Source organism: Gadus morhua, chromosome 2 (assembly GCF_902167405.1).
Source record: "Gadus morhua chromosome 2, gadMor3.0, whole genome shotgun sequence".
In the NCBI taxonomy this organism is placed as follows: Eukaryota; Metazoa; Chordata; class Actinopteri; order Gadiformes; family Gadidae; genus Gadus; species Gadus morhua.
This window is the reverse complement of record NC_044049.1, coordinates 22449719-22473035: the sequence shown is the minus strand read 5'-3', so window position 1 is coordinate 22473035 and position 23317 is coordinate 22449719. Positions and strand designations below refer to the sequence as shown.

General features: G+C 46.5%; 1 protein-coding gene across 1 annotated transcript in view; it reads right to left on the bottom strand.

Annotated features, from left to right (window-relative positions):
• Nucleotides 1-23317, bottom strand: part of gucy2ca (guanylate cyclase 2Ca) — a 36599-nt gene that overhangs the window by 1451 nt on the left and 11831 nt on the right. Inside the window, exons 10-26 of the mRNA XM_030349675.1 lie at nt 22862-22973; nt 22010-22091; nt 21747-21840; nt 21327-21386; nt 20762-20833; nt 19643-19747; nt 19005-19091; nt 18568-18700; nt 17346-17483; nt 16198-16286; nt 15955-16046; nt 10395-10553; nt 9741-9933; nt 6583-6757; nt 5093-5191; nt 527-621; nt 238-314 (exon numbers count right to left, since the gene is read on the bottom strand). Of these exons, the coding sequence (XP_030205535.1) occupies nt 238-314; nt 527-621; nt 5093-5191; nt 6583-6757; nt 9741-9933; nt 10395-10553; nt 15955-16046; nt 16198-16286; nt 17346-17483; nt 18568-18700; nt 19005-19091; nt 19643-19747; nt 20762-20833; nt 21327-21386; nt 21747-21840; nt 22010-22091; nt 22862-22973 (1862 nt within the window). The remainder of the gene's footprint in view (nt 1-237; nt 315-526; nt 622-5092; nt 5192-6582; nt 6758-9740; nt 9934-10394; nt 10554-15954; nt 16047-16197; nt 16287-17345; nt 17484-18567; nt 18701-19004; nt 19092-19642; nt 19748-20761; nt 20834-21326; nt 21387-21746; nt 21841-22009; nt 22092-22861; nt 22974-23317) is intronic.

Genomic DNA, 23317 nt, shown 5'->3' with positions numbered 1-23317 from the left:
CTCATTCGTCCCTCCACACACCGACGGCGGTGTCAACCGTGCAAGGTGTCAGCCAGCTGGTCAGGGGCAGTCAGGGTGAGGCGACTTGCTCAGGGACACCTCGACGCTAGGAGGGGCCGGGGATCGAACTAGCAACCTCCCGGTTACAGGCCAACCCGCTCTACCTCCTGTTCCCCACATTACCCGCCCCAGTGAATGTGTGTGGGGGGGAATGGGAGGGGGGAGGGGGGTACTCACGCGGTGGGGGGGGTGGGCAGGTCGTACTCCCCTCCCGTCACGCCCGTCAGCCAGTAGGTCATCTCGTTCCCTTTGCCCTAGGGAGGAGGAAGGTTGGAGGTCATGGCTGGCGTTCAATCCATTTGGATACATATCGGACACATACACATTGGATACATATCTTGGGACTGTTTTGAAGAATACCGGAAGAGGAGGCTTTCACCTATTGTGCACAACAACGTTTCTCCATTCCCCAGTGACCTGATGGAAGGTTGAACGTTGTGTGGGTGGACGTATGTGTGTGTCCTACCTTCAGGAAGGTCTCTCCTCTCTTCTCGTACTCAAACTTGCAGTCAGTCCTCTGCAGGATGTTAATGGTGGACTCACTGACGTGGATCCTGAGGGCTGGAAGGAGACAGGAAGTAGGTCGATCTAACAGGAAGTAGGTCACTCTGACAAGGAGTATGTCAATCTGACACAAAGCATGCAGGTTGCGTGTTATGGTTTCCCGTGTGAATGGGCAAGATATGTGTATGCCTGTGAATGTTATGTGTGTGTGTGTGTGTGTGTTTGTATGTGTGTGTGTGTGTGTGTGTGTGTGTGTATGTGGGTGTCTGTGTTCGTGTGTGTGTGTATGAGGGGCCGCCTGGAACAGAGTTCATATTTGGTTTTACACACACTATTATAATCTCGCATGAACACCACTATTCACATACACACACACCATTATACTCCTTTTACATGTATGTATGAGACTGTATAGTCGTGTTTGTGAGAGATTTTAGTACGGTAATTGAGAGAGTATATTAGTGTGTGAGAGAGTATATAGTTGGGTATGTGAGAGAGTATAGTTGTTTATGCAAGTGAGTATAGTAGTGTGTGTGAGAGTATAGTTGTTTATGCAAGATAGTAGTGTGTGTGACAGAAGTGAGTTTGATTCCTCAGTTCCTGATTCGCTGACAGAAGAGGCGGCAGCTTCTGGTGGTCAAAATAGGATCCATAATATCATCCGTTCTATAAAATATTCTAATCTAGAACCCCCGTGGGGGTCCTGAAGCCCAGATTGAACCGCGACATGGAGGAGGAAGGGATTGTTGCCGTTTGCGGACTCCTGGAGCTCCTCCGGTGAGGAGTGGCAGGAGTCAGGCCGGCCCCCGGAGCCCCGCTCCCGGGCCCCCTGCCGGAGGGGCTCAAAGCTCCATGTCGCGGTTCAATCTGGACTCAGATTGATGTGGAAGGACCAGAGACGTCGGATATCCCGACGCATTTTTAAGAATCATAATATCATCCGGAGGCGCACACAGCTTTTGGCTGTGATATTATATCTATATATTTTAATGACAACGGAAGAGTCAGTGTACGAATTATTGCTTGGACAGCAATTTATTAGATACCACTGCTAATAAACTGTTGGAACACACACAGGACCGGTAACCACAAGAAACCCTGAGTAGAATATTTTATCGAACGAATGATATTATGAATCCTAAATGACTGCGTCAGTTTCTCTGACGTCGCTGGTACTTCCCCAACACGTAGAGACTGGCCATGGTGGAGAATGAATTGGCGGTCACAAGGGGAAACTTCTCTCGAACTCAGGCCACCACACAAACAAGCGACCAAATTTTTTTTTGCTGCGAATGCAGCCTAACAGAATCTCTGGAAATTCCAGATTGAAATGAAAGCTCAGTATATTGAGTGTCAGGAGCTACTACCTCTTCTGTCAGCCCATCAGGAACTGTGGAATCAAACTCACATCAGTTTCAGTCAAACTCTCTCACACACACTACTACATGTACATTTACATTTAGGGCATTTAGCAGACGCTTTTATCCAAAGCGACTTACAATAAGTACATTTGTCATAAGAAGTACAACAATATATCGCTGTCGGTACAGAAAGGATGTTCATAGAACCAAGTGCAAGTACGACAATCGCTACGCTAACCAATTCCTCGTGTTACAGCAATGATAGCAGCTACTGCAGTTGCTAGACAGTTAAAAGGCAACTTCACCCATTTCACATAAGCTTTGTATTTTTAGAACCCCCCGCATATTTTTGAATGGTCTAGCATCATTTCCTTATTTTCTGGAGAGACTGGAGAGATCCGTATCGATCTCCAACACTTCCTGTTTTTTATGACGCAATATGACGATTTTTGCGTACAAGAAAATAGGAAGTGTAAGAGGGGATGATTCTCGTCCGACTACAACCACTAGTCCCACCCCCCTCTAGGGGGTGGGACCCACTGACGCTACAGACCTATTAGAGCAGTGCCAGTGGGTGGGACTTCTCCAGCAGAAACTAACATCCACAGCGTCTGAAGCTAAGATAACAGAGGCTGTTGATAAAACTGAAGTAGGCCTACATTGGCGGAGGGTACTCGATCTGACATAGAAGATGGCTCCATGCAAAAGTTCACCATTTCGAAAGAAATAGACGAGGGCTGCCGTATTTTCCGCACTATACGGCACACCGGATTATCAAGCGCACCTTCAATGAATGGCCTATTTTAGAACTGTTTTTATGTATAGGGCGCACCGGATTATAAGGCGCATAGAATAGAAGATACTGCAGTCAAACGTTTGACTGGGGTTGCGTTATGCATCGACCAGACCGAGCTGTGCTAAAGGGAATGTCAACAAAACAGTCAGATAAAGTCAAACTTTATTAAGCGCTCTGACAACTCCGGTCACTCCCATGGTAACGATGTTCAAACGTTTATGTGCATATTAACAATATCTCATCAATATCAATATCTCTTAACAATAAGCTCACTTTTTCAGTTCATTCCCCGTCTACGAATCCCTTGAATTCTTGTGTGTCCGAATTGAACAGTTGGGCGAGTACGGCATCCAACATGCCCGGATCCCTCTCGTCATTATCCGAGTCAGTGTCGCTGCTGTTGCCTGGCAGTTCAGTGATTATTCCTGCTTTCGTGAAAGCTTAGACCACAGTTGAGACTGTTATATCAGCCCAGGCATCCACGATCCATTGGCAGATAGTGGCGTAAGTCGCCTGGCGCTGTCTCCCCGTCTTGGTGACGTGTGTTCGCCTTCTTGGCCCCGTCCACACAAAGCCGATTTTTTGGGTGAAACCGCATAAAAAGACGCTTTTGGTGGACACGGGCTACGGCCACACCAAACGCGTGTAACGTGCTTAACTTGAAGCTTGATCATTGTGTGTCACAAAAATGGTTCAACGCGCCAACGCGCCTGTGGCTGCGCTGGATTTAGGAGTCCGTGGTAGGAAACCCAAATGCCGCCGTGTTTGGGTGCATGATAGAGTTTAGTTCAGGTTAGATTAAATAATGTCGGATATAAATAACAATAATCGGGTTAAATAACTTCACATGGTGTGTCTGGTGTGTTTCCAGCATTCGTAGTGTTGATCAGCAGATAGTCCGCCAAGACGTTGAGGTTGCTTAGCAACCAGAGACGCTGTCCATGCAAGTGAATGGAGCGTTCCCTCTTCGTCATAACTATCAAACCAAACATCCTTCACATTCAACGAGCGAACATTATGAAATTAAAATGCACATTTCTCGCTAAAAATGTTTACATAAACGCATTTAATTGCGTAACTATGTTACTATTTCCACCCAGAATAAAGAAAGATGTCGGCCGTATGCTTCTGTGCAAGCGTCACTACTCTAGTGACGTCGGTTCAAGCTCCACGCTGATTTGTTCCATTAGTAGATGGAACAAGGAGGTGTCCGATAGGCGGAGATGATCAGCGGGAGTGGCCGCCAGCGAAGCTGTGCATGGTGGGAGTTGTTGTCTTCGATCCACAAGCGCCAAAAAGTCACTTTCTGCCTTTTCTCGGTCAAGACTGCACCAAAGTAGAATTTTATTTTATTATTCGACTACATATAGGACCCAATTGCAATACATATTCATGCCTCCACCGGTGAAATGCTCCTTTAAGTACTATTATACATTACAATACAACACAATACAATACCGTGTACAATGGTGGCCAAAAGGGGGAGGGTGGCTATGCAGAGTTGAGGTGGACTCTGAACAGGTGAGTCTTGAGTCCTTTTCGCAAGATAGTGAGCGACTCTTGCTCTCAAGACTCTGTCTTGAGAGCGGCAGGGAGCTCGTTCAACCACTGAGGTCCCAAAACCGAGAAAAGTTGTGACTTTGCTGAACGGCCTTTGCTAGCTCTTAGCGATGATGGTACCAGACGTCCAGCTGAGGTAGTTGAGCGGAGGGATCGAGCTGGGGTGTGTGGCTTTAGCAATGCTTGGAGGTAGGCAGGGGCAGTTCCATCGACTGCCTTGTATGCCAGTACCATCGTCTAAAATATGATGCGAACTACTACAGGGAGCCAGTGGAGGTCCCGGAAGAGGGGGGTCGCATGGGAGAACTTCGGTAGGTTGAACACGAGGCGCGCTGCCGCATTCTGGATGCACTGCAAAGGTTTAATCGCAGAGAAGGAAGTCCAGCCAGGATAATACTATTTTCTCTCACACACACTACAATATTCTCTTGCATAAACAACTATACTCTCCTCAAATACCCTACTATACTCTCTCACATACCCAATGTATGCTCTCTCACACACTACTATACGCTCTCACATACATTACTATACTCTCTCACATACAGGACTATACAGTCTCATACTTACATGTAAACAGAGTATATTAGTGTGTGTGTATGAGTAAAGTGGTGTATATAGCAGATTATAATAGTATGTGTAAGATGCATGTTTGAATTCTGTCCCAGGCAGCCCCTCATATGCGTGCGTGTGTGTATATGTGTGTTTGCGTGCGTGTGTGCGTGCATGTATGTGTGTGTGTTCATGTGTGTGTGTGTGTTTGTGTTTATAGTTGTGTGTGTGTGTAGATGTGTGTGTGTGTGTGGCGTACGCAGGCCTGTGGACTCCATGCGTGAGGCCGTGTTCACTGTGTCCCCGAAGAGGCAGTAGCGTGGCATCTTGTTCCCCACCACTCCAGCTGCACAGGGGCCTGCAGACAGGTGGACAGGTAGACAGGCAGACAGGCAGACAGACAGACAGACAGACAGACAGACAGGCAGGCAGGCAGACGGACAGATAGGTAGAAAGACAGACAAGCATACAGAAAGGTAGACAGACAGCCAGGCAGACAGACAGGCAGACAGTTAGGCAGACAGTCAGGCAGACAGGGCGACAGACAGACATGTAGACAGACAGAAAGGCAGACGGGCCGACATAAATAGACAGATAAACATGTAAACAACATAGAGGGACAAATAAATAAATAAATAAGGATAACTTCTGCCCCCCTCGCAAAACAAATAATAAACCGTTTTACAACTGGTCATCACGGTGATAAGACGGTGATAAGAGAAGATAATGAGAGGGTAATGACAAGGCTGTGAGAGGGCGATGAAAGGGTGACAATAAGGTTGTGAGGGTAATGAGAGGGTAAGAATGTTATATAATTGAATAACCTTTATCGTCATTGCACAAGACAACCACATTTTGTTGGAGCAGTCCTCCAGTTGCACAGTTATATAATGGCTGTGAGAGGGTTATGAGAGGTTGTGAGAGGAGTTATTTGAGGTTGTGAGAGGGTTATGAGAGGGTAACCATAAGGCTGTGAGAGGGTTGTGAGAGGTTGTGAGATGGTTACGAGAGGTTATGAGAGGGTTATGAAAGGTTGTGAGAGGGTTATGAGAAGGTTGTGAGAGGGTTATGAGAAGGTTGTGAGAGGGTTATGAGAGGTTTTGAGAGGTTGTGAGAGGGTTATGAGAAGGTTGTGAGAGGGTTATGAGAAGGTTGTGAGAGGGTTATGAGAGGTTTTGAGAGGTTGTGAGAGGGTTATGAGAAGGTTGTGAGAGGGTTATGAGAAGGTTGTGAGAGGGTTATGAGAAGGTTGTGAGAGGGTTATGAGAAGGTTGTGAGAGAGGGTTATGAGAAGGTTGTGAGAGAGTTATGAGAGGTTGTGAGAGGGTTCAGAGAGGTTGTGAGAGGGTTTTGAGAAGGTTGTGAGAGGGTTAATAAACATTCCTATGTTTTATTTGTCATTTGCAAGTGTCTCTGAATACCCAGATAAGCACTTCATAATATATTTTTATAAATAAATAAAAATGTATTATTGATTATTGATTACGATTGATTATTTGATTATTAGCAGGAGCTCAGGGGGTCATAAGGGGGGGATCTGGGGGTCATGAGGACGTCATCAGTGGGTCATGATGGGGTCATCAGGAGGTCATGAGGTCATCAGGGGGTCAAGAGGAGGTAATCATGTGGTCATTAGGGGGTCGTCAGGGGGTCATGAAGAGGTCATGAGGAGGTCATCAGTGGGTCATCAGTGGGTCATGGTAGGGTCGTGAGGAGGTCATCAGGGGTCATGGGGGGGGCGGGGCCTACCGGAGTGCACCCCGATGCGGATCCACAGGGGGATGCCCGGGAGGTGCTGCAGCTGGAAGGTCCCGACGAAGGCCAGGATGTCCAGCGCCATGTGGGCGATGTCCACGGCGTGGCGGTTCCCGTTGCAGCGCGGCAGGCCGGATGCCACCATGTAGGCGTCACCGATGGTCTCCACCTGGGGGTCGGGGGGGGGGACATCATGACCTGGGACCCCTCGACTCTGTGGGCTCTCTGGGGATCCTGGATAACCTTTCATTCGGGTTTCCGTTGGTAAAACATCTGAGCTAACAATGCTAACAAAATAGCACACTCCCGGTTTGCTACCTTAATCTACCTTTATCTCAACGTCTTTATCGTAGATACATACTCTGAGAAACCATCAAACGCTTCCTTCAAATGTTGAAAACATATTAGACAAAATTGCGATATTGCCTACAATTGGTACCTCTATAGCAGGCATGCTAGCCTATTCTATCAGAAAGCTAAACACAAAGCTAGTTGTTGTATGGTCTCTTAAACTTTAATTGGCAGCAAACTCACAAGAGCAGCGGAATCTTTTTCACCTCCTTCTGCTTTTCCAGTTGACATTTTTCTATCCATTCATTCCTACATTTTCAGGCTTCAGACACATAAATATCCCAAGCAAAACCCTTTCCAACCACTACAGGAAAAACCTTTAGAACCTCAAAGATCCCATGGCATGCTACTTTATGCAGGGTTGCCAACTTTGGGACTGGGGCTGGAGTGAGACTCTAAAATATTAGTGTGAGCGGCAAATTTTTTGGACGACCCTTAACCCTAAAAAAATGTACTAACAAAATAGTCCTCGTTTAGTATAAAGCCTCATCTATGAAAAAAAGTTAAAGAATGGAAACGCTTTTTCAAAATGTACAATCTGGGCCACCTTGAATCATTTGGGGAATTTAAAAGTGCCACTCGCCCGATTCTCAAGTATTCCAAGATATACCCTGGGCTAGGCTCTACCCCCTGTGAAAATCGACAAGATATACTATTTTGAATAGGCAAAGGTCCCACCAATATTTATACCACTTGCTTACTCTCTATATGTCATTCATGGTTTTATTTTTATAATTTTTATTTTACTTTACATTTAATTCTTCATAATTCAGGCATTACAGAACTTTCATGGTCATAAATAAAAAATACGAACTGCAGTTTAATTTCTTTCTTTGTTCTTGAATTGACGTAGAATGGAGAAAAGGCTCATGGGATTGGGAAATGCGTTTATCCAATAAACAGATCGAGGTCAAGTCTATTTTCGGAAATGTAGGGGGATATATTAGTGGCCCCACGTCGAATGGTATGACCCAAGATACGTCAGACAGAGAAAGCGCGCAAATTCGACGGTACCACCTTGTCATTTGTTTACCCAGGTGCCATGGCAACACCATTGCTACCTCTCATTGGCTGAATCTTTGAGAACGTTGTAGACTCAATCGATATAAGGTGGCGGGGAGACGAAGCTCTGTTCGTTTGTATATTTTATTTACGTAACCATTTTTTTGTTTTATGTTAAAAAAAAATGAATCAAAGAACCAGTTCTTCTTGTTTTGGGGAACAAGTTCTTGTCGTTCACGTTCGGGATTCATTCGTTGTGAACGAATCGGTCGCGACCGACCCATCCCCAAACGCGCATCAGTGGGCTTAGACTCCGGCTCTGAACTCTCTCTGACCTTTTCAAACGCAACTTAGTATCATGTGCGTGGTTTTCAGCGAATCAACGATCAGAGAATACTGCCGTGATCACGTTGTAGGTAGGCAGATGATACAGCTGTTAGTCTGCTCCCGCAGAAAATGAACGGGAGGATTTTTTATTTTGGCGTGACATTTCTTGCGTGTGCGTGACAGCGTGAGATTGATGGTGAAAGCGTGAGAGTCACGCCAGGGGCGTGACTGTTGGCAACCCTGCTTTATGGTTCCTTTAATATAGATATAAGTGGGGCCATAACACAGTATTTGAAGACGTTCCCGAAATTCAGCCATGGTGCAGAGTTACAGACACTACGAGACAGTCGCACATTGAGCTTTCCCAAAACGAGCTGGTTTGGTGTCTGTAGCTTTAATGCAAATGAGGAGGAGGGAGGCGGGTCAGGGAGGAGGGTGGGGGTGTGGCCCTGAGCAGTTTGCTGACACGGTACCATGCGCTCTCTACAGTGGATTAATCGCACGGCGAGGCGCACACAGCTTTTGGTCCTGTTCTATAAATATTCTAGAACACTCCGGGTGCCCCGGCGGGAGTCCTGGAGCTCTATATCTAAATTATATCATACTATACATAGATATCTATATCATATAATATATATTATCGTGGCCAAAAGCTGTGTGCGCCCCAGACAGCGGGCCGGCGGGCAGCGGGCAGCGGCGTGCCTCGGCCCCGCGGCGGTGGCGCCTCGCGGCGCTGGCGCTTCGCGGCGGTGGCGCCTCGTGGCGTCGGCGCTTCGCAGCGGTGGTGCTTCGCGTCAGCGGGCAGTGGGGCTCCGGCGGGAGAAAAACCCTGGGCAACAATCAATTTCTCCTCCATGTCGCAGTTCATGTACTTCAGGGAGTCAAAGCCGAAGTTCCTTTCCCCCGATTCCTTCTCAACCATGGCTGAGATAACCCCCACTACCCTAAATACCACAGACGTCAGAGACGTGTTTTGCGCCACACTTGCGTTAAAGTGTGTCTTATCGCACACACACACACACACACACACACACACACACACACACACACACACACACACACACACACACACACACACACACACACACACACACACACACACACACGTGGCACTCGCACGGTCGTACCTCATTGTCTCATTGGCGGGCCAAATTCTCTGGGCGGGCAAGACAGAGAAAGGGGTAGCTTGGCCCCTTATAACAACATATGGGGCCACATTCCAAATAAGTGCGCTTGAGCTTCCATTTTTTCAAAGGCAAGCAGGATAGCCTACCTATGCTTGTTTGACACCGAACGCAAGTTTTAGCCACTCGGAGATGATAGGCATGTTAGGGGAACTCAAATGAATGTGTGAAAACCGCCTGAAGTGAGATTTTCATGCCATGGGACCTTTAATAATCTTTTGAACCTCATTAAAATGGTCTGTCCGTACGTTAGCTCTAATCTAGTGTAGCTAGCGTCAGCATCAGTACCTTGTACACGTCGTGGTGGTCCAGGATGCTGTCGAAGTTTTTGTAGATGTCGTTGAGCATGTCAACCACCTCCATGGGCGTGCTGTAGTGGCAGAGGGTGGTGAAGCCCACGATGTCGCTGAAGTACACTGTCACCTCCTCGAACAGCTCCGGCTCCACACACCCCTTCTCCTTCAGCGAGCGCACCACCGGCCTGGGGGAGGAGGTAGAGGCGGAGGTTATGATTGGGCGGAGGTAGTAGTGGTGGTGATGGAGGAGGTGACAGTGGTGGTGATGGAGGAGGTGGTGGTAGTGGTGGTGATGGAGGAGGTGGCGGTAGTGGTGGTGTTCGAGGAGGTGATTGCGATAGGGGCAGCAGTGACGTGGTAGGCGTGGAGGTGGATGTCGGGCCAATGATATTGTTGGTGAGGGTGGAGGAGGGGATAATAACATGGGTGGTGGTTGCGTTGGTGATGGAGGTAGAGTGGCTGCAAATAGTTATGGAAAACACCGCCTGTACGTATAAAGTAAATAGGGTTAACTCATCTAATGAATAAGATAATAGACGATACAATTCCCCAGCAAAGCCAGCGGAGTGGTCTACACGTCCAGCCCAGTGTGTGTGTGTCTGTGTGTGTCTGTGTGTGTCTGTGTGTGTGTGTGCAGTCAGTGTACCCCGGCAGCAGCATGAAGTTGAGGCGGTCGGCGCGGTCCCGCTCGGCCTTGTAGAGCGAGGTGCGCTCCTCCACCAGGTGCTCCAGGTTCCTGGAGTACATCTGCAGCCGGCGGATCAGGTTGTCCATGTACGTCTCGCTAACCTGGTCGTGGAGGTTGCTGCCAAGGAGCCGAGGGAACGAGAGAACGTGAGCGGGACTCGCCTCCGGACTGGGGTCGGGGGTCACGACCTGCTACTGTCTCAACCGCCAACCCTAAAAACTAAGGGGTTCTTAACTGTTCTATGTCGGAACCCGACGGCAATAATTCAGATGACAGAACCGTGCGTGGTCATGCCGTGACCCACCTCTGATTGGGGACAGAGTTCAGAAAAGTTTAAGAAGATAGATAGTTTACGACTTGGTGTCAGCTGAGTCCAATGACACCAAGCATGACACTCTAGCAAATGGTAACATGTATTTTACATGGTACACCTAGGTCTAGCACATGATCTCGGTGTAGCAAGAGGGCGAGCTTGATCTCATTGGACTCAGCTTAACGTGTAGATGCTAAATAACATGTAATTTGTCAAAAATCTCCATCGGGAAGCAAATCTATAGCTGGTCATTATTGATAAAGGCCTCCAAAATCGACAGCTAATTACTACCCCGAAACATATTCAAATATGATCATGTGTGGATGCACTGTTGCAATCGCCTCGAAACGTAGATGTCAAAGGACACTTTCATGTCCTTTCAAAGGATATTTTCATACTTCTAATGGATTGATTCATATTTTAAGGTTCTCAGAGTGAGACTTTAAGCGGCTGCAGCAGAAGTGTTGAGACGAAAGATGATATCAAGACATTTATAGAATATTCCCATTCACATTATGATTCTTCGTCATAACATCCGACCAAACATCCTTTACATTCACTGAGCGAAGATTATGAAAGTCCAGGCCCCCCTTTCCTGCACTCGGGGTCCGACTGGGCCAAGTTTCGGGCAGGAAGGGCCCCCCCTTCCTGCCCTCGGGGTCCGACCGGGCCAAGTTTCGGTGCGGGGGTCCCAGTTAGGCCCTAGAATATGGTATTCAAATTTCAGGGCGGTAGGACCTTCGTATCTCAAAAACTGTTTTTCCACCACATTCTGAACCATTAGGTCTTGCAGGCAACACTTCTGAGGGGCTTTGTCCAAATGACAGTCCATTTGGGAAAACTTTTTTTCTCTATGGGCTAGAACTACAAATATTGGATATGTCGTTCTCGGGGCCCCGGGAAATGTGTGTAAACATTTTAGCATCCCTAGCTATCTCGAAAAGGCCGGAAAAGGGGCGTGACCTCCAACAGTACAGTCAATGTACATAAGACAGAGGTTAGTTTCTAGGCCCCATTTTTTGCGGGATGGAGGTGTACATTTGTGGCTTAATGTGTGCAGACACAGCTGGCCTGTGGCCACGTCTTTGAAGTCTGGGGTCAAAAGGTCAAAAGGAGCCGGCACCACGCCGCTTATGAGATAACAAAAAGTTCATGTGTATTTCTCTCATAACTTTTTGTCATTATTAAAGAGAGGCCTGATTCTCAGATATGCAGGTTGCATGGCTACGGTGTAGGTCTGGGAAGAACTTCAGGCCAAAATCTTGCAAGCGAGCCGCTGGGTGAGGTGCAACGAGATGGAGCACTTGCTGAGTCATTTCCTGTAGGGCTGGAGCCACAGGTTGAAGCGTATGCGTCCTTCGAAACCCCCTTTGATATATAAGAGTCCCCAAGGTACAGTTTACTTAAATGTTCTCGACTCAGTCACCTATTGCATCACTTCCTTTAGGGCTTCGGCCTCCTAATTGACCATTGTAGTATAATTGAATGCCCTCTTTCATATTATATGATACTTCCACCACTGGGACATGGCAACAACTCTCCAAATCCATATGGGGAGGGGGGGGGGATGCTTTTGGACAGTTGGGGTGTACACTAGACATAAATAGGAAGCAAACTCAGGAACAGGAATGACCTCTCACAAATATTTATTGAATAAATTGTTTCAAATAACCCTGCCTCGTTAGTCAATGAACTTGGTGTTTTGCTTTAAAAAATAGGTTATAGAAGAAGTCTAAACTGCAGAAAATAAAAACATCCAAGCTGCCTTTTAAGGATACCTCGGAATATCTGTCTATTTTTAAACCGTCGGACCCCAGTTTACGACAAAAACAACACAATTGACGGCAGCTCCTTTGCCGCGTGGTTTTTAGAGCCATGTAAGGATTAGAGGGGGCGGTCGATAGCAACCACCATAGCAACCATGACGGTCAAGTGACTGGATGCAGCCCCGTTGAAAAAAATAGAATACCACCCAACACACTCAGGAGATTAGTGATGGATCCAGATCTGGATCCATTTCAGCACCTCAGGCAACAGCGCAGGGTTGCCAGGTCCTGCCTGCAAAAAACGTGCTGCCCACATACCGTTCAAAATCCACCCAAAATGTCCTAGAAGCATCCCAAATAAAAATTATATTATTGGCCATTTTGGCCAATGTTTTGAAAGTAATAATATTTGAGGGAATATTTTTTTGTTGCTGTTTTAGCAGCTAAATGCACCGTGTGCGTGTGTGTGTGTGTGTGTGTGTGTGTGTGTGTGTGTGTGTGTGTGTGTGTGTGTTCGCTGTCAACGTATGCTTTTGGCGACTGGGTTGGCTCTCAGATATACGTGTTTCTAACAAGATGATATCATTAAAAGTTACATAAAGTAACGGTTTAATAACACAAACGCATGAAACACGTGAGCTGCTAGTTTAGTGAAAGCAGCGTCCCTAACGACCTGACGTCGTTGAAACATGCGAGCGAGCCGATAAAATCTTCCTAATAACTATAAAACTAAAGATCAGACACAATCACTGACTGAATATTATGCAAGTAAAAAGTATATTTCTCGCTAGAAATGTTATTAGAAACACGTTTAACGGTGAATCGGTCCTAAAATATTGCATTTCCCATTCAGATAATAAAGATTTATAAAGATCATACACATTCACTGACTGAAGATTATGTAAGGAAAATGTACATTTCTCGCTAGAAACGTCATTAGAAACGCGTTTAATGGTGTATCTGTCCTAAAATATTGCATTTCCCATTCAGATAATAAAGATTAATATAGGCTACGTAACAATTTCACCAAATGCTAGGAGAACGTATGGCCCCCTGTTGGTGCTATTCCCCCATTCATTTAGAATGGAGAAGAAAACGTTTTCAGGGTCACGCTTTGCTCCAAGGCAGAGGGGAATGTAAAATGAAAAAATATATATATTGTGGCGACCACGGGTGTGGACGCCGTGTTCCGGAGCCACGGGGGATTCTGGGAATTGGGGTTGTCAGTTGACAAAAGGGGCTTTTGTTAACTTGTTTTGTTGTTAGGATTAAGTGGGGTTGATGGGTTCGGGATGTTATGTGGTTGTGTGTTGTTCTATTAACATGTTCATTGTTCGTGTGTTCATTGTTGTCGACACCGTCACCGAGAGTGACGTGACCATCGTTTCGGGCAGCTGTTCCGTGTTGAAGTCTCGTTCAATAAAAACCAACTCTCGTTGTCGAACGTTCAATAAAAAACAACTCTCGTTGTCGAGCGTGTCCCCCCCCTCAACAAACGTGTCCCCCCCCCCCCCTCAACAAACGTGTTCCCCCCCCCTCAACAAACGTGTCTCCCCCCCCCCCCCCTCCCCGGTCAACAACAGTCTACCTCCCCCCCCCCCAACAACCCCCCCCCACAACAATCGTGTCCACAATTTGCCGCGAAACCCGTGAAACCCAAACCCCGAATCCCGCTTCCACAGCGGCACGAGTTGATATTGTAGGTATCACACGCTATTTTACGTTGAAATGCTACGTATCCAGTGTTCATGGAAACGTACACCGTCAAGGTTTTTTCTTGGCGACTGGGTTGTAAGAACACACACGCACGCGCACACACCGCAGCGACACTCGCCCAGGTAAGACGTTATGTTTTTAAACATAACGGCTCCGCCGTCGACCAACTCTCCCAGGTAAGACGTTCTGTCTATAGACTGTACAGATTGCAATAAAATAAGGGAATAGACAATTTCTCACCTCGACAAGCAACGGCATGTCGTTCATTTTGTCACATAAAAAACGTTAAATTCAAACAATGCGCCGTCCGGCATATCAACACACAAGTGGCGCGATCTTAAATCCCTATAGCACAATGAAAACATGTCAATAACACAGTAGGCTATGTTGTATTATGTCTATAGAGTCAACCACAAGATTACACTTTACTCTCCTCCTTGAGCCTCCCGTAATGTCTTGCGATATTGATATCCCCCTTCCCCCCTGCGGACTGTTTTAGTTGTTTTATTTTCTTATGTTTTGTGTGTATGCTATGTCTGACTGTAGGCTACTACTGCCTGTCTTGGCCAGGACACTGGAAGAGATGTTTAATCTCAATGATGATTATTATTTTAAACTAACCAATAGTAGTTGCCTTGCATCTTAAAATGTCAATGCCCTTATCAGCCCTGAATAACAGTAAAATATATTTAATAATTGAGTTGCATTCATAGCATACTACACTTTCCATTGAACAATTGCGCGCAAACACTCTAGTTAATCTAAAAGGGTCACATTTCAACCATTATTCTATTTTCGCGATTTTCGATTGTCCAGCTTTCGGAATTTAAAGTTGCTCAGGGTGAGGAACACATTTCTGAGTAGCCCCTGCTGTGCTCCAAAGTACTGTGGTGGCATTAATAATAACAACTTATCTAATTCACTTCAACTAGCTATAAGCAAAGAGGAATCGGAGAGTCCAGGTCAAGTATAGATGGAGAGTTTATTGCCACCCGCAAACGAGAGACAACAAAGCCGAATGGTATCCGCGAATACACACTACTGAATGAATCCCGGACAGCTCCTTATATCCCCAATTCTTACACAATACAAAGTTGGACTTTCATCGAATATTGATGTGCATAGAATGTTTTTCTGGGTCATACTGTGTGGATGTCAGCATATTCTCATGTCTTCTGGATCGCAATGTGACCTTAGAACATATATTATCCTTATACAAACAGAGATGATGCACACGTGTGACTGTTAGCATTGTCTTCAGAGTATACATCAGATGGGAATAGACTGGACCCACTCACTGGTGTCACATGGCACATCAGGTGGGAATGGACTGGACCTACTCACTGGTACCACATGGCACATAACATCTAGGCTAAAGGTGATCAGCTCTTTTCCACTATTCAAGTATCTATATGATATGTAGGCCTAATAATAATCATAGTTTAACATAAAATGTAAGGTTAATTTCTACCACAGTACCCCTTGAGGTACTTGTTCCCCCATTTGAGAACCACTGGTATAAGAAACCCTGATCTTAATCCATCCAGAGTTAGCAGGGACAGGGCGATGTAAGACTAGTGTACATTTGTTACCTCTTGAAACACCAAAGGCATTCAGATGGCCTTACATAGGCAGGAATCGTGTTTAGAATTGCTTTACCCGACCCTTAAAGGTGGTAATAAATGTGGTGCATTTGCAGGTAATGTTGGTGTTCCGTACGTACCTGAAGATCTTACCCAGAGTTCCCTCGATCTTCTTGAAGTCTGGCCTGCGCTCTGGGTCCTCATCCCAGCAGTTTTTAATCAGTGTGAACAACTGTATTCACACACACACACACACACACACACACACACACACACACACACAGACACACACATACGTTTTGGAGTATTGGATTTCAACGTCCGGTGATGAAGACCATCTGAGAAGGGCTGAAACCATAGAATCACAGAGGAGCTATACTCACCTCCAACTCCGTCTCTGTGGCCGTCTGGAAGTTGAGGTCCGGTCTGAAGAGAGTCTGGCCTGAAGGGTACTGAACCCGGTGCAGCTTCTCTGGAACCCAGCAGGGGTCAGGGGTTAGGAGTTATGGGTTTGGTCAATGGTTAGGAAAGTTAATGGTTAGGAATGAAGGGATGGGGGTTAATGGTTAGGATTATGGGTAAAGGGTTAGGGATAGGGAGTTAGGAGTTAAGGGATAGGGGTTTACTTGTTAGGAGTATGGGTTCGTTTTTAAGGTTCAGGGCTCATAAAAGGGTTTGAGATTTTAGAGTAAGGGGGTAAGGTTTAAAGGTCAGGTCAGCCAAGCCTGGTTTAATTTGGTGGCAAATGACAAGCAGGCAGGCAGATACACCTTGCCGTGAGCGGATCACACCCTAGGCATATAATATAACTATGAAATGGACAGTTACACAACAAGATAGAAGAAAGTCCCTCATTCTCTGAGTCGCTCACCTTATCTACCAGTACGCAGTACGCACGCATGCTCTGATAATGTAGCTGGCATTTCGTATTTACCTCGTTAGGTCATTGACTGTTCATTTTACGCATCGGAATGTTACAATCCAGGGGTATAGATGGTTACTCAACTGTTTAGCGTTAGCCTCATAGCATTATCAATAATTACAGAATATAACATATCAATTTCTCAATTCCCTACCCCGTTTCAAGGGCGCACACTCAAAGGTTTCAAAGGTCAATGTCCGAAACGTTCTACCATGGATAACCCTGAACCCTGGAGTTAGGAGTTAGGATAGGGCAGTAGTACTTAGGGTTAGGGGTTAGGAGTTAGGGAAAGGACGATAGTGGTTAAGGTTAGGGGATAGGGTGTTGGGGTTAGGAGTTAGGGATAGGGGGTTGTGGTTTGGATTATGGGTCAGGTTTTAAAGGTCAGGTCTAGGAGAAAATGCTAGATATTTTCATTTAAACTAAACATGCCTTGCAATTACATTCAGTGGCCACTGGGACTGCACTGTTGCATCACTATTCCATCGCTTGTGGACATTTTTATGAGGAAAAGGATGAACCCCCACACCTCCTCATCCGAGATGTTCTACCTGTGGGTTCTACCGTGGACCACCCTGAGGACTGGAGCCCTCGCCCCTCCTGGCCTACCTGCGCGCTCAGAGCAGCAGGCCGTGTAGAAGGTGGGCCTCCGCAGCACAATCTCGTGGGCGATGATGGAGTAGCTGTAGATGTCTCCTTTCTGAGAGACTCCTTCCACACGGAGGTGCTCCGGGGAGGTCCATAGGTCTGGAGCAGGGGGAGGAGGAGGAGGAGGAGGAGGAGGAGGAGGAGGAGGAGGAGGAGGTAGAGCAAGAGGAGGAGGAGCAGTAGGAAGAGGAGGAGGAGGAGGAGCAGGAGGAGGAGGAAGAGGAGCAGGAGGAGGAGGAGGAGGAGGAGGGGTAGCAGGAGGAGGAGGAGCAGGAGGAGGAGGAGGAGGAGGGGGAGCAGGAGGAGGAGGAGGAGGAGGAGGGGTAGCAGGAGGAGGAGGAGCAGGAGGAGGAGGAGGAGGAGGGGTAGCAGGAGGAAGAGGAGCAGGAGGAGGAGGAGGAGGAGGGGGAGCAGGAGGAGGAGGAGGAGGAGGAGGAGGGGGAGCAGGAGGAGGAGGAGGAGGAGGAGGAGGAGGAGGAGGAGCAGGAGGAGGAGGAGGAGGAGGGGGAGCAGGAGGAGGAGGAGGAGCAGGAGGAGGAGGAGGAGGAGGAGGAGGAGGAGGGGGAGCAGGAGGAGGAGGAGGAGCAGCAGGAGGAGGAGGAGGGGGAGCAGGAGGAGGAGGAGGAGGAGGGGGAGGAGGAGGAGGAGGAGGGGGAGCAGGTGGAGGAGGAGGAATGAGGAGCAGAAGGAGGGGGAGCAGGAGGAGGAGCAAGAGTAGGAGGAGCAAGAGGAGGAGCAGGAGGAGGAGGAGCCAGATGAGGAGGAGGAGTAGGAGCAGGAGGAGGAGGAGCAAGAGGAGGAGGAGGAGGAGGAGGAGGAGTATGGGTATGAGGAGAAGGAAGAGGCGGAGCAGGAGGAGGAAGAGGAGTAGTAGGTGCAGGAGTTGTAGAATGAGGAGGAGGAGGAGGAGGAGGAAGAGGAGGGGTAGGAGGAGTTATTGTATGGGTTTGAGGAGAAGATAGAAGAAAAACAAGATGAGGAGGAAAAGGGAGGATAGTAGGAGTAGGAGGATAATGACGAGGAGGAGGAGGAAGAGGAGGAAGTTGAAGTGGAAGAGCAAGAGGAGGAGGAGGAAGAAGCAAAGGAGGAGCAGTAGGGAGAGAACGAGGAAGACGTTGAGGATTACGAGCATCACCGTGGCGAGGTCATGTGTGTAAAGGTGAAGGGGTCCGGGTGGTCTTACCGAGAGCAGGAGTCAGGATGGTGTGGCAGCCGAAGTCAGTGATCTTCACAACCATGCGGTTGTCCACCACACAGTTGGTGGACTTGAGGCGGCCGTGGCTCTCGATGCTGCTGGAGTGGAGGTAGGACATGCCCTGCAATACAGACAGGGGGACTGTGTTTAACCTGGGTCGGCCATCTTTGAATTATCAAGTACAGTTACAGGTGATTAGAACGCGGAACACCCTACAAGTAACATTTGTATCCTAATATTTGAATTGCCCCATTATGGTTAGTATCTACTTTACATGGTAAGTAACCCACCATGTTAAGTACCTTGTAGTTGTAGTTCATACTTTCCTGAAAACATGTTTACTCAGTCATCTTTCAGGGTGCACACGGTTTGAAAACTTTTTACAAGGAGGAACCAACAGACAGGAAGAAGGACGATGTGAACACCTTTGCGATGTCGTACATCACGGAGATCTTGAACTCCATATCCATGAACGCCTCGTCAGGGTAGGAGATGAGGTCGTTGAGAACATGCTGAAAGGAAATAATGAGATTGCTTTAACTGGTTTTCATGCTTAGTTACTTCATCGTCAACGACTTTATTATGAAACAGAGCAGAGAATGAATGATTTAAAGTGGGACTGTGATTCTAAGATAGGGTAAGTTAAGATAATACTTGGGGTATTACGGTAAGTTGTTGAGGATATGAAATGGGTGTGAGACAGGCTGATCATAATGTGCTCAGATGTAGCTGTGTGTGAGACACGCTGATCATAACGGGCTTGGATGAAGATGGGTATGAGACAGGCTGATCATAATGTTCTCTAATGGAGATGGGTGTGAGACAGGCTGATCATAATGTTCTCTAATGAAGATGGGTGTGAGACAGGCTGATCATAATGTTCTCTAATGGAGATGGGTGTGAGACAGGCTGGTCATAATGTTCTCTGATGGAGATGGGTGTGAGACAGGCTGATCATAATGTTCTCTAATGGAGATGGGTGTGAGACAGGCTGGTCATAACGGTATGGAGGAGGGTGTGATGCGGCTGAGGTTGTACTGGAGGCGAGCAGAGGTTCACTCACCCGGAGGGACCCCCTCTCACACAGCTCAAACACCCCGAACACGCCCCACTCGTACTTGACCGTGCCGTAGAACTTGGCCAGGTTGTAGTAGTCGATGCCCAGCAGCTGGTGGAGCGAAGGTCAACATTATTCCATTTTTACATTTAGACGTACAACATACAAGGAGGGTGTATTAAGTACGATCATTAGATCTTCAGATCTTCTCATTTATGATACAATAATTACTTACGGTTAGTTCAGATACATGTCATTAAAGGGGTACTGTCACAATGGACTATTTCCTTAGTACTGAGTACTTTTAGTGGGTGAGTAGTAGTATTTGTACTCTATGAGTACTAGTGAGTACTCTTTACTGCTTAATACCTGGTCTGCTAATTCTGCATTTTCCTTTCCCAAAGAATTCAGAAACAGAGTTGATGCAGCAGACCGGTTTGGAGCAGAACCAAGTGTTACAGTGATCCTTTAGATAGATATATTAGTGACTCATAACCTGTCAACAGTTTTAATAAAACCATGGCTTTACGTTCAGAGTCATTAAGTTAAAACGGTCATATATCCGAGGTCAAAGGTCAGACGGAGCGGAGAGCCACTTTGAGATAAGGGATTGGCCGACACTGTTACATCACAACACGAGCCATGGGAGACTCCCACACAGACAGCCTGACACAGCGCTCCATGGACCTGTCCCTGAGCACACACAGGAAGTTGCAACAGACAACAGGAAGTGACACGCCACGCAGAAACATGTGCCGCAGATGATCATCTCCTTTGGACACACGGGATGGCGGTTTCTATTCTATAAGTCAACCGAAGCAGCGAGACATCATCGTATTAAATGCCATGCCAACAAGTGTGGAGAAGAACGAACTCTAGACTGGTTGAAACGGGTTTTAACAAGTCAGAGTCGCTCAAAATGGGTCGACACTGGTCTGAATAGGTTGGAGCTGGTTCGAAACAGATGGCAAACTGAGTTGAACAGGTTAAAACTGGTTGAAACTGATTTGAACAGGTTGAAACAGGTCTGGTGTTTCAGACGAAACAGTCTGATGCAAATCAAAACCATCTGAAACAGGTTGAAACAGGATGAGATAGGCAGGAACAGGCTGAGAGTGGTCTTACGGTGTTCAGCTCAATCCTCTGGTGGTCGCTGAAATTCCCGTCCGCGTGTTTCAGTTGCTTCAGGATCACCGGCTGGAGAGCAGAACAACAAAGTCAAAGTCAACGAATCCCCGGTGTTGATCGGGTCATGGGTGGATAGATAAGATACATACTGTAGATAACAGCTTTATTAATCCCCCGGAGCAGAAATTCCTTTGTTACAACAGCCCAGCAGGAAAACATAGGATAAGATACGATAAAATCAATCAACTAATGAAAAGAAGAATAGACCCTAAAGTAAATGCTAAAGTAAAGACCAACAGAACAAAAAGGACTAAACAAAACAGATATTAAAAACAATAAGAATTACAAGAACCATAACCTCACAGTATATTAACGTGTATAAAGGATAGGTTTCATTCTTTGGACACTCACATATCTTATGAACGGTTTGAAGTTAAATAGTTTTACTTTTATTTATATACTTTTATTGTAGTAAGACATTGTCTTACTATCAATAAAAGTGGTTAATAAAAGTGGTTCTACAATATACTGGATGTATTTATTTTAGGATGTATTTTTGTACCTTTTTGTCATAACGGCCCCGATTGATATGATACGTGCTGCTCTTTCTTTTGTCCTCAATCTGTAAAACACACACACACACACACACACACACACACACACACACACACACACACACACACACACACACACACACACACACACACACACACACACACACACACACACACACACACACACACATATTGACTTGGGAGTTCAACATGCACTTTATTGACTTAGATTATCTCACAAAATTCATCATCATTTATTTACCAATCTAGAATTACCACCTGCTCATTTTATGTTATCCCGCCATCAAATATAATGTTAATTTATATTTATGAATTTAATGAAATAGAATTAACAATTGAATGTCATCTGAATGCACCCGCTCCCTCTCTTAGCTGTCCTCCCATTGGCTGGGACGGCTGCACCTCACCGTCAAGGACACCTCCTTCTCGTCTAGTGGTCCAATCAGGTCAGGGTTGATGTGGGACCACTTCTTCTGGCTCTTACGCGCTTTTCTGTTCTGTCTAATGTCAGGTAAACACACACAGGGGAAATGAACCAACACATGTGAACACACACCCACCCCCCCCCCCCCACACACACACACACACACCCACACACACACACACCTGTATTGACCCTAAAGAATGGGGGAATAAAGATGTCAGCTGATGTGTGCTGACGTGTGTTTACCTGTAGAAGATGAAAGCGATGGCTGTTACCACGACAACGCTTACACTCAGGACGATCACAATGATATCCTGCAGTTCCATCTCTGCGCACACACACACACACACACACACACACACACACACACACACACACACACACGCACACACACACACACACACACACACACACACACACACACGCACACACGCACACACACACACGCACACATGCACACACACACACACGTTCAAATGAAACCATGGACACAAGCACACATATCAGGTGTGTTATATATGTAATGTAAAGGTGGAATGTGTGAATTCTTACAGGTTTACAGGTGTTTTATAGAGGTAAAATACCATGGGAGAAATGTACCGTATGGTTAAAGGAAGTTTGAGCTTTATCTTGCCTACATGAATGAAATAAGTGTCAAATGAGTTATAGAAGGACTACATTCTGACAGACATCCACAGGTGTCCCTCATTTCACCTGACGACCCTGAGATGGTTACTCAGTTGACCCCTGAAGCGTTAAACCTCTCTGTATCTGTCTAACCCCATCCTGATAGCAGGAGACGGGTGGGCTTTATGACGGCTATAAAGAAGAAAGGAGCCCCCTTCAGTCATCTCCGACTGTACTTATACTGAAATACTCATACTATAGGTTAAAGTTAACTAGTTAATGCTACAGTCAAAGTTAGAACTCTGCCTGCTTTATGAATGTATTCTACAGTCACATACGGTGGTAGTGTTAGAAATAGTTTGAAGGTCTGCTTATTTTCAGAGTGGAAGTGATTGTGATTAACAAATCCATGTTGACTCATATATGTGTCATACAGGTGTGTTGTACAGGTATCAATGAGGTGTGAGTTACCGTCAGCTGGCTGTGCCTTGGGTAGAGTCCCTCCCTCCCAGGGGAGGTCCGGGACGGCGTCCACCACGGTGGTCGAGTTATTGGACGAGTCGAAGATCAGCAGGGTTTGGTACTGGACCCCGTAAGGAGAGATCAGGGGAAAGTTTTAGTTCTTCCTGCTCGTCCTACAGGAGATCTTTCCCTGTCCTCAACAGATATCCTGTGTTTATACGGAGGGCGAATTCCTCTGATACTGTAATAGGTAATCCTCTGTCTCCCTTATCCAGCAGATCTCTCCTGCCATACCCGTTGAAGAGGAACTTAAAAGGCTTCGGAATTTTCTGGGAATTTTCTAGTCATAGGAATTTCAACCTGAGATAGAGATTTCAACTCATAAACTCGAACTCTACTAATAAGTCATTGTGCTACTAAAACAAAATGAGGGGATGAGGAGGAGACAGTAGGAGAGAGGAGGAG